General features: G+C 43.2%; 1 protein-coding gene across 1 annotated transcript in view; it reads right to left on the bottom strand.

Annotated features, from left to right (window-relative positions):
• GLRX2 (glutaredoxin 2) overlaps positions 1 to 12,417 on the bottom strand; it is a 45,386-nt gene that overhangs the window by 14,792 nt on the left and 18,177 nt on the right. The window contains exon 4 of the mRNA XM_069737277.1: positions 7,491 to 7,667. Coding sequence (XP_069593378.1) covers positions 7,491 to 7,667 — 177 coding nt within the window. The remainder of the gene's footprint in view (positions 1 to 7,490; positions 7,668 to 12,417) is intronic.

Below are 12,417 nucleotides of genomic sequence, written 5' to 3'. Positions count from 1 at the left end.
CCCACATGTCTACTTTACATCAGCACAATTTTGGAACCAAAAATTTTTTTGTTAGGAAGTTATAAGGGTTAAAAGTTGACCAGCGAGTTCTCATTTTTGCAACATTTTGTTTTTCAGGGACCACATTTCATTTGAAGTCACTTTGAGGGGTCTATATTATAGAAAACACCCCAAAGTGACACAATTCTAAAACCTGCACCCCTCAAGGTGCTCAAAACCACATTCATGAAGTTTATTAACCCTTCAGGAACTTCACAGGAATTTTTGGAATGTGGAAAAAAATGAACATTTAACTTTTGTTTAAAAAAAAAAATTACTTCAGATCCAATTTTTTTTTTTTATTTTGACAAGGGTAACAGGAGAAAATGGCCCCCAAAAGTTGTGCAATTTCTCCTGAGCATGCCGATACCCCAGATGAGAGAGAAAACCACTGTTTGGGCGCATGGCAGAGCTTGGAAGGGACTTTTTGAATGCAAAATTTACTTGAACAATTGTGACGCCATATTGCGTTTGGAGAGCCTCTGAAGTTCCTAAACAATAAAAATCCTCCACGAGTGATACCATTTTGGAAGCTAGACCCCTCAAGGAATGGATTTAGATGTGTGGTGAGCACCTTGAACCCCTATGTGCTTCACAGAAGTTTATAACGATCAGCTGTGAAAATAATAAAATCATATTTTCCTCACAAACATGTTATTTTAGCCCCAAATTTTGCATTTTCATAAGGGTAGTGCAATTTATCTTAAGTAAGCGGATACCCCATATGTGGGGGAATACTACTTTTGAGGCACAGTGCAAAGCTCAGAAGGGAAAAGGAGCCATATTGGAGTTCAGATTTTGCTGGAATGGTTTGCCATGTTACATTGGCACAGCCCCTGAGGTGCCGGAACAACAGAACCCCCTATATGTGACCTCATTTCACAAACTACACTCCACAATGAATTCATCTAGGGGTGCAGTGATCATATTGACACCACATGTGCCTCACAGAATTATATACCACTGAAGAAAGAATAAATTACATTTTTACCACTATAATGTTGTTTTAGCCCCAAGTTTTTAATTTTTTTAAGGGCTAATGGGAATTTTTTTTTAACAACAAACTGAGGTCCATTTTTTCCTGAGTGCGCCAATACCCTGCATATAATCGGGAAAGGCACAATGCAAAGCTCAGAAGGCAAGGAGCGCCAGATTTTACTGTTATGGTTTGCAGGTGCCATGACCCATTGGGAGAGTCCATGAGGAGCCAGAACAGTGGAACCCCCCATAAGTGACCCCATTTTACAAACTGCACCTCTCAAATTCATCTAGGGGTGCAGTGATCATATTGACACCACAGGTGTGTCACAGAATTTTGTGAAGAAAAAATAACTACATTTTTACAACCAAGATTTTGTTTTAGCCCCAGATTTTACATTTTTACACAAGAAATGGGTAAAAATGGCACCAAACTTTGTCCCACAATGTCTACTGAACGTGGCAATACCCCATATGTGGCTGTACAGTGCTGCTTAGCCATACGGAGAGACTCGGGAGGAACGGAGCGCTATTTGCCTCCTGGAGCGCAGATCTTCCTAAAACAGTTTGCGAACTCCATATACAGAGCCCCTAATTGCTAGAAGAGCAGAATCCCCCCTCAAGTGACCCCATTTTGGAAACTATACACCTTGGGGAATTTATCTACAGATGCAGTGACGATTTTGACTCCATGGGTATTCTCCAGAAACAAGCAGTAATGAATGTTGCCGAGGGAAAATTGCAAACTGTCATTGTAGTGACCAGTACGTTATAATCACCAGTATGTTGTAGTGACCAGTACGTTGCAGTGACCAGTACATTATGCCCAGTCCGTGCTTCTGGAGGCATGCATCCGTAAGTTAAGCAGGCTCTCATCGCTTCAGAAATGCCAAACGTGGACGCAGTATGTGGATTAGGTACACTGTGGGGCTCACAAGGGAGGGGGCATTTGGATTTGGGAGCGTAGAATTTGATGAATTTCTTTTGGCGAGTGAAGAGCCATTTCGCTTTTCCAGAGTCTTTGTGCTACCAGTAACATGGAAGCCCCCTATATTTCCATTAACAGATGACAGACCTGAGGGCTTGCTTTTTTGTCGATTGCGGATTTATTGTGGATTATTTATTTATTGTGGATTTATTTAGTCTGTGGATTTGTGGATTTATTGGGAACATTTTACAGAACATTTATGATCACATTTATCCGGCACTCTACGCTGACCACTTACTTTGGGGTTTCAATCTAAATCTCTGAGTGACATGACAGATGAAATCCCCGAGGGATCCATTCACTATAATGAGGCAGCAGAGTTACTCTGGACTCCGTCTTACCTCTGTTCAGTGGTGTCAGAAGTGCACAAAACTGTGACCGACAGCACTTTTATGCAATCCTAAAAAGACGGACACCGCAGGATCACAGGTCAGACGGCATCCACAGTGCCTCCCATCTGCCTCATTATAGGGAATCTTTCACCAGGGTTTCCGTCTGAATCATGTATTTCAGAGGTTTACACGGGAACCCCACTGCAAGCGCTCAGTGCAGAGTGCAAGATAAATGTGTGCCGAGCCTTACGGAGATCTTTATGAGGCCGAATGAAAAAAATTCAACAGCAGGTGAAGAATTGGTTTTATTTTTTATGCTGTTCCTTGTGCGGTATAAGTGAATAGGCGAGTTTCTTCTTCGGGTCGGTGCGATTACAGCGATACCAGATTTATAGCAGGTTTTTATCTTTGGCTGCTGTCACACATAAAAGGCGTTTTTAGTGCAAAAAATAGTCTTTGCATCACCACATTTTGATAGCTATAATTTTTTCATGTTCTGGCCCACAGAGTTATATGAGGTATTGATGTTTGTGGGAAGAGTTGATGTTTTTATTGGTACTATTTTCAGGCACATGACATTTTCTGAGCGCTTTCTACACAATAAAAACTATTTTATAGAAAAAATTATTTTTGCATCGCTTTATTCTGAGAGCTATAACTTTTTTTATTTTTCTGCTGATGGAGCTGTATGGCGGCTTGTTTTTTGCGGAACAAGATGACTTTTCAGAGTTACCATGTTTATTTATATCCGTCTTTTTGATTGTAGTTTATTCTAGTTTTTGTTTTTGGCGGTATGATAAAGCATTTTTTTTTATTTATTTTTTATGGTGTTCACTAAAGGGGTTAACTAGTGGGACAATTTTATAGGTCAGGTCGTTGTAAATATGTTTACTTTTATTGTTTATATATATTTTTTTCATATATTTATTTAACCCCTTCACCCCGAAGCCTGTTTTCAACTTCCTGACCAGGCCATTTTTTTCAATTCTGACCACTGTCACTTTATGAGGTCATAACTGAAACGCTTCAACGGATCCTGGTGATTCTGAGGTTGTTTTCTCGTGACATATTGTACTTTATGATAGCGGTAAAATTTCTTCGATTTGACTTGCGTTTATTTGTGAAAAAAATGGAAATTTGGTGAAAATTTTGCAATTTTTAAACTTTTAGTTTTTATGCCCTTAAATTAGAGAGTCATATCATACAAAATAGTTAATAAATAACATTACCCACATGTCTCCTTTACATTACCACAATTTTGGAAACATATTTTTTTTTGTTAGGAAGTTATAAGGGTTAAAAATTGACCAGCGATTTCTCATTTTTACAACAAAATTTGCAAAACCATTTTTTTTTTAGGGACCACCTCAAACTTGAAGTGACTTTGAGGGGTCTATATGAAGAAAATGCCCAAAAGTGACACCATTCTAAAAACGGCACCCCTCAAGGTACTCAAAACCACATTCAAAAAGTTTATTAACCCTTCAGGTGCTTCACAGGAAATTTTGAAATGTTTTAAAAAAATTGAATATTTAACTCTTTCACAAATTTTTTACTTCAGATCCAATTGGTTTTATTTTACAAAGGGTAACAGGAGAAATTGGATCCCAAAAGTTGTTGATCAATTTGTCCTGAGTACGCCGATACCCCATATATGGGGCTAAACCACTGTTTGAGCGCATGGCAGAGCTCGGAAGGGAAGGAGCGCCGTTTGACTTTTCAATGCAAAATTGGCTGGAATTGAGATGGGAACCCATGTTGCGTTTGTAGAGCCCCTGATGTGCCTAAACAGTGGAAACCCCCCACAAGTGACCCCATTTTGGAAAGAAGACCCCCCTAAGGAACTTATCTAGATGTGTGGTGAGCACTTTTAACCCCCAATTGTTTCACTAAAGTTTAGAATGTAGAGCCGTGAAAATTAAAAAATAATTTCTTCTTTCCACAAAATGATCTTTTAGCCCGCAATTTTTTTTCCCAAGGGTAACAGGAGAAATTGGACCACTAAAGTTGTTGTCCAATTTCTCCTGAGTACGCTTATACCCCATATGTGGGGGGGAACCACGGTTTGGGCGCACAGCAGAGCTCAGAAGGGAAGGAGCGCCGTTTGGAATGCAGACTTAGATGGATTGGTCTGCAGGCGTCACGTTGCATTTGCAGAGCCCCTGATGTAACTAAACAGTAGAAACCCCCCACAAGTGACCCCATATTGGAAACTAGACCCCCCAAGGAACTTCTCTAGATGTGTTGAGAGAACTTTGAACCCCCAAGTGTTTCACTACAGTTTATAACGCAGAGCCGTGAAAATAAAAAAATCATTTTTTTTTCCACAAAAATTATTTTTTAGCCCCCGATTTGGTATTTTCCCAAGGGTAACAGGAGAAATTGGACCACAAAATTTGTTGTCCAATTTGTCCTGAGTACACTGATACTCCATATGTTGGGGTAAACCCCTGTTTGGGCGCACGGGAGAGCTCAGAAGGGAAGGAGCACTGTTTTAGTTTTTCAACGCAGAATTGGCTGGAATTGAGATCGGACGCCATGTCGCGTTTGGAGAGCCCCTGATGTGCCTAAACAGTGGTAACCCCACAATTATAACTGAAACCCTAACCCCAACACACCCCTAATCCCAACCATAACCTTAACCACACACACCCCTAACCCTAATCCCAACCGTAAATGTAATCCAAACCCTAACTTTAGCCCCAACCCTAACCCTAGCCATATCCCTAATGGGAAAATGGAAATAAATACATTTTTTAAAAATTTTATTATTTTTCCCTAACTAAGGGGGTGATGAAGGGGGGTTTATTTTACTTTTATAGCGTTTTTTTGGCTGATTTTTATGATTGGCAGCCATCACACACTAAAAGACGCTTTTTATTGCAAAAAATAGTTTTTAAATTACCACATTTTGAGAGCTATAATTTATCCATATTTTGGCCCACAGAGTCTTGTTTTTTGCGGGACAAGTTGATGTTTTCAGCGGTACCATGTTTATTTATATCCGTCTTTTTGATCGCGTGTTATTCCACTTTTTGTTCGCCGGTATGATAATAAAGCGTTGTTTTTTGCCTCGTTTTTTTTGTTTTTTTTCGGTGTTCACTGAAGGGGTTAACTAGTGGGATAGTTTTATAGAGCGGGTCTTGCGGACGCGGCGATACCAAATATGTGTACTTTTATTGTTTTTTTTATTTACATAAATGGATTTATTGTGAAATATTTTTTTTTCTTTATTTGGGGATTTTTTTTTATACATTCTATTTTTTTTTTTTACTTTCTAACATTGTCCCAGGTTGGGACATCACTATATTAGATCAGATCGTTGATCTGACAGGCAGTGCAGGAGGCTTTCCGGTGCCTGAGCAGGCGCCGGCTAGCCACCTCACTTTATGACCCGGAAGGAGTCCCGCGGCTATCTTGCATCTGGGGACTCCTTCCTGAACACCGGAACAACGCAATCGCATCGCGTTGTTCCGGTGGGAGAGCGCAGGGAGCCCCCGTCCCTGTGCGATGCCCCTCTATGTCGCTGTCACTACGGACAGCGGCATCAGAGGAGTTAAATGCCCACGATCGGTGCTAGCGCCGATCGTGGGCATTGCTGCGGGGTGTCAGCTGTCATATACAGCTGACACCCGCACGCGATCGCTGCGGCGCTCACTGTGAGACCGCGCGATCATGTCGCTGTACTAGTACTGTGGTTTGCGGGAACCCAGTTCCCGCAGAGCAGTACTAGTACGGCGCATGTCAGGAAGGGGTTAATGTATCTTGATTTTAGTTATTTACATTATTTTTTTTTACTTTTTTTTTGTCCTATTATGGGACTATCATTTTTTTGAAGGCTGATCGCTTGTACAGCATGGGGATGCAGCAACATCCCCATGCTGTAGAAACTGTCTGCTCTGCACTGGCAGAGAAACTTGCTGATCATGCACTGCACATGATTAGCAAGTTACAGAGATAAATATGACACAAAAACATGGTAAACAAAATAATCCAAAGTATAATCAATAAATACCTATTTATATACCACGTTATCAATAATAGGACTATAGAGCCTATCACCAAATACTACATAGACAACGAAAAAAGGATGATCAAAAGGCCATATATGAATAAAAAATACAAAGTCTATTTATGAAACATCATAAAAGCATATATCATGGTGTATACATAGAGGGACAAAAACACCCATAACATACTATCACCCATACTACGCACAACCACAGGATATGTATGGCAACAAGAGAAATAAGATTTTAATACAAAGAATACCCCAAAAGGGTGACCAATAATGTATAATTATAATTGCAAACTGCCCAAAATAATGCCCATAGAGAGGCCTCACTATTCTGCATGCAATAAATACCTGCAGTGCAAGCCTCCTATCTCATATTGCTGCTATCCCGGACACTCACAACTACCCCCACAGTTGGTATCGCACTCGGCTAGAAAGCCCCATAATGACTGGCAAATGCCTGGATAATTACCTGCTCCAAACTGTGCGGAGGATGTCGCCAATACCTGCGGTAGCGCATCCGGCCCGACACGCGTTTCGGACACCTTTATCGAGGGGCCGTACCATGCACAGTTGATAAAGGTGTCCGAAACACTTGGTGACAGATGTTTTCTTCCTTTCCATAGTCTTTGTTCAACCCATATTAAGATATGAGTTTAACATTACCAACAAAGAAAAACATGATATTGTGATATTGTCACATGAAGTATGTGCCACGTGCGTCGGTGTGTGGCTGCTCGGTGGTTGTAATGAGACTTCGAGCCTGTTAAGGGGTTAATTAGCATGTTGTGATATAGTATTTCTATAGCACCAGAGTGCTATGGCTCTGGCTTTTCAGAAGACCCTCGGCCATCATTGCACCCACCAACAATATGCAATAGCGTCACGGTGGGGATGAATGAGTGCGTGGAACAGCACAGCTCCTGGTTCACACACAGCCAGAGATCGGCAGCTGCATCCTCTGCTCCATCCACTGCTGTCAGAGGCAGATGCCGGCTGAAACACACAGCCTGGGTCTGCCGGCAAGAATGGAAACTCATGGTCTGAGTCTACATCAAAGCAGGAGAGCCCACATATGATAGCAGAACACCATATGTCAGGAAAGGGTTAGTAATAACTTTGACATAGTCACACTTACGGATCGGGCGCCGGTCATCTGGTGAAGGGCTTCCTGAAGCTGCCTTCCATTATCTACTTCATCCAGCTCTATGGACTTGTAATTCACATTTATGCTGTTAAATGCGTCCTTGGCCATGGTGCAATACGGACACGAGGTCTTTGAATAAATTACGACACAATTTTTAGAAACGGTGTCCTGCCGGGTGACAAAGCACAATGGTATATTAATGACAATATATCCCTGCCTAGAAAATAACCCATTACCTTGTTATAGAAACTCATTTCACTTTGGACTCTTGTGCCCCATTAATCAGCTGAATGTCTGGTGATCGGCGGATCGGTGGGGGTGCTGGTGTCAGACCCTCACAAGCCGATACCCATGACATATACGGAGGTGGGGGTATGATCTCATCCAATGTACACCTGTTATTTGTAATTTACCAAGCAGATGTACAGACTCCCCAACATCTTAATGACATCCAGAGACACAGAACCCCGGAGCCCGGACAGAAGGATGACTGATGTCACTGCAAACATTCGTGGCTTGTCTCCTCCGCACCTTGGTTTATGAATACTCAGCACAATACTCTGTGGCCTTACACATATTTGTGAGACGAGCGGCATTTTACTCATATCTTACACAAGCACAGGGTAACAGTAGGCATGTAATCTGCAATACACTTCTAATGACAGCTGAAAGCCACCGTGACTTCCATGTAACGGATACACCAGTGTTACCTACGTGCCAACCACCTAGTGCCACCCCAGCAGCTTGGTCATTATCTCCGGGAGTGTCAATAGTGCATAAATGACCCCATAAACATGCACTGCTGGAGGACTGATGGTGGATCACCTCATAGTATCAGTCTGTCCAAAAAAAAAAATTGATCAGTATGTAAATTTGTGGACGGTACGTGGCAGTGTGAAGGATTAGTATTTGGTCAGCGCCAAAGGTGATCCCGGATAATGCTTAGCAGCCTGTGAAAGAATAACTCACTGGTATAGATACTGATTACACCATTACAAACATATCAAGTGAGAAACTCAGACAACACTAAGGGTGCCGTCTCACAGTGGCACTTTGGTCGCTACGACAGCACGATCCGTGACGCTCCAGCATCGCACCATTATCGCTCCAGCGTCGTAGACTGCTGTCACACTTCGCAATGTACGACGCTGGAGCGATAATTTCATGACGCGCTTGCGATGTAGAAGCTGTTGGTTACTATGCGCACATCGTATACAATATCGTGCACACCTTTGTTACACCATGCGATCATGCCGCCACAGCGGGACACTAGACGACGAAAGAAAGTTTCAAACGATCTGCTACGACGTACGATTCTCAGCGGGGTCCCTGATCGCAGTAGCGTGTCAGACACAGAGAGATCGTAACTATATCGCTGGAACGTCACGAATCGTGCCGTCGTAGCGATCAAAGTGCCACTGTGTGACGGTACCCTTAGTACAGACCCCGAATCCGCCACTTCCTACACTACAATGTGACAGTATGAGATGTATGGATGTAACCGTCCAATTGTGTAAATGTGCTCACACCCATAATCTGCAGGATGGGCGAAGATTTCATGGCCGTCTGTGCTGTAACAGACATGTAATGTATCTCTGCTCCCAAACCTCATCTTTTTTACATAATTAAATCCGGGATATTGACGCTTGTGAAGTGCGGTAATTTTTGTGCCCCTGTATCGTGTTATCTTACCAAAATCCACTCATGAAAATTAAGCTTTTCAGACTCTAATGTACAACTGCACAGATTGCAAAAGTTATCATCTTAACATGGCCGAACTGTGGGTGCACAAATACCCCTGAAAAGTTATCAATGGTTTGGAGATCAGCTTTGCCAGGAGAGAAGACAAAACAGCAGTACTATCGGAGCATAGTGTTATACAGTGGCCATGGTGAAGTATGTGCAGGTGCTTCTGACAAAATTACAATATCATCAAAAAGTTTATTTATTTCATTTCTTCAATACAAAAAGCGAAACTCATATTATACAGAGTATAAACACAGTGATCTATTTCAAGTGTTTTTCTGTTAATGTTGAGGATTATGGCTTACAGCCAATGAAAAGCCAGAAGTCATTATCTCAGTAAATTAGAATACTTTATAACACCAGCTTGAAAAAATTATTTTAAAATCCAAAATGTTGGCCTACTGAAATGTATGTTCAGTAAATGCACTCAATACTTGGTCGGGGCTCCCTTTCCATCAATTACTACATCTATACGGCGTGGCATGGAGGTGATCAGCCTGTGGCACTGCTGAGGTGTTATGGAAGACCAGGTTGGTTTGATAACCGCCTGCAGCTCATCTGCATTGTTGGGTCTGGTGTCGCTCATCTTCCTCTTGACAATACACCTTAGATTCTCTATGGGGCTAAGGTCAGGCGAGTTTGCTGCCAATCAAGCACAGTGATACTGTTGTTTTTAAACAAGGTATTGGTACTTTTGGCAGCGTGGACAGGGGCCAAGTCCTGCTGGAGAATGACATTTCTATTTCCAAAAAGCTTCTCGGCAAAGGGAAGGATGAAGTGCTCTAAAAATTCCTGGTAGATCAGACCTGGGCAAGATGCGGCCCGCGGGCCGAATCCGGCCCGCCTGATGATTTTTAACGGCCCGCCAGCTAGCTGTCAGTTCTGACAGCCGCCGCCGGCACCGCTCGGCCAGCCGCCAGATGCTTATGAGGGCTGGCGGCTGGAGTGAAGGCCCCGAGCTCATCCACACGCTGCGCATTGCAGCGCATACAGTTCCTCCATACGGGAGTCCTCCAGGGTCAGAATGTGATTGACACAGCATCAGGAGCCATTGGCTCCTGGCTGTGTCAATCATTCTTGTGACCGGAGGCAGCATTATGCCACCGGTCACAAGAGGCTGCGCTCCGCATCGGCCCTGTACGTCACGTGCGTACGTCACCTGCGTACATCACCTGCGTACGTCACCTGCGTACGTCACTCCAGCGCCGTGCGGGATGCTGCGGTGAAGAAAGTTGCTGGCTGATGGTCTCCGTCCTTCGGGTGAGTATCAGCGGTGGTCTCAGCAGTGGCGTATCCAGGGGGGCCCCGGGCGCAGCCGACAGTGCAGCACTATATGGGGGCCATAACATTTGTGCAGCACTATATGGGGGCCATACTGTTTGTGCTGCTGTATATGGGGCCCATACTGTTTGTGCAGCACTATATGGGGCCCATACTGTTTGTGCTGCTGTATATGGGGCCCATAATGTTTGTGCTGCTGTATATGGGGCCCATAATGTTTGTGCTGCTGTATATGGGGCCATAATGTTTGTGCTGCAGTATATGGGGCCCATACTGTTTGTGCTGCAGTATATGGGGCCATAATGTTTGTGCTGCAGTATATGGGGCCCATACTGTTTGTGCTGCAGTATATGGGGCCATAATGTTTGTGCTGCAGTATATGGGGCCATAATGTTTGTGCTGCAGTATATGGGGCCCATACTGTTTGTGCTGCAGTATATGGGGCCATAATGTTTGTGCAGCACTATATGGCGCAAGTGTCTGTATGGGGCATTGCCCATCATATGTATCATGGAGCCCGCCAGCTGTAATGCCCCATGCAGATGGCCTTGTTATATATATGTATACTACAGTATTGGGTAAAAATGAGTTAATTATATTAGTCCGGCCCTCTAAAACCATCCAAATTTCTCATGCGGCCCCATGGCAAAATTAATTGCCCACCCCTGTGGTAGATGGTTGCGCTGACTTTTCTCTTGTTAAAACATAGTGGACCTACACCAGCAGATGACATGGCTCCCCAAACCATAATTGATTGTGGAAACTTCACACTAGACCTCAAGCAGCTTGGATTGTGGCCTCTCCACTCTTACTCCAGACTCTGGGACCTTGGACTTTCCAAATGAAATGCTAAATTTACTTTAATCTGAAAACAACACCTTGGACCACTGAGCAACAGTCCAGTTCTTTTTCTCCTTGGCCCAGGTAAGACGCTTCTGGCTTTGTCTATTGGTCAGGAGTGGCTTGACACAAGGAATGCGACACTTGTAGCCCATGTCCTGGATACCTCTGTGTATGGTGGCTCTTGAAGCAAGGACTCCAGCAGCAGTCCACTCCTTGTGAATCTCCCCCAAATTTTTGAATGTCCTTTTCTTAACAATCCTTTCTAGGCTGCGGTTATCCCGGTTGCTTGTGCACCTTTTTCTACCACACTTTTCCCTTCCACTCAACCTTCCAGTAATATGTTTCGATACATCACTTTGAGAACAGCCATCTTCTTTAGCAGTGACCTTTTGTGGCTTACCCTCCTTGTGAAGTGTTTCAGTGACTGCCTTCTGGACATCTGTCAAGTCAGCAGTCTTCTCCATGATTGCGGAGCCTACTGAAACAGACTAAGGGACCTGTTTAAATGCTTAGGAAGCCTTTGTAGGTGTTTTTTGTTAATTATACTAATTTGCTGAGATAATGACTTTTGGGTTTTCATTGGCTGTAAGTCATAATTATCAACATTAACAGAAATAAACACTTGAAACAGATCACTATGTAATGACTCTATAATATAGGAGTTTCACTTTTTGTATTGAAGAACTGAAATAAATTAACTTTTTGATGATATTCAAATTTTGTGAGAAGCACTTGTATTATGAAGCTCATACCTTCTAATGTTATGCACCTCTGGCAGAAATCTGTGTAACGCTTACATGAAAGGGATTCTGTCACCTACTTTTTCGTATATAAGCTTCAGCCACCGCCATCGGGGGCTTATCTACAGCATTCTGTAATGCTGTAGATAAGCCCCCCGATGTAACCTGAGAGATAAGAAAAACAAGTTATATAATACTCACCCAGGGGCGGTCCGGTGCGGTCCGATGCCTGGCATCTTCATGCTATGACGTCCTCTTCCTTGCTTCTGCCTCGGCTCCGGCGCTGGCGTACTTTGTCTGCCCTGTTG

The sequence above is a fragment of the Ranitomeya imitator genome, chromosome 8, assembly GCF_032444005.1.
Source record: "Ranitomeya imitator isolate aRanImi1 chromosome 8, aRanImi1.pri, whole genome shotgun sequence".
Taxonomy (NCBI): Eukaryota; Metazoa; Chordata; class Amphibia; order Anura; family Dendrobatidae; genus Ranitomeya; species Ranitomeya imitator.
This window is presented reverse-complemented; position numbering and strand designations above follow the sequence as displayed.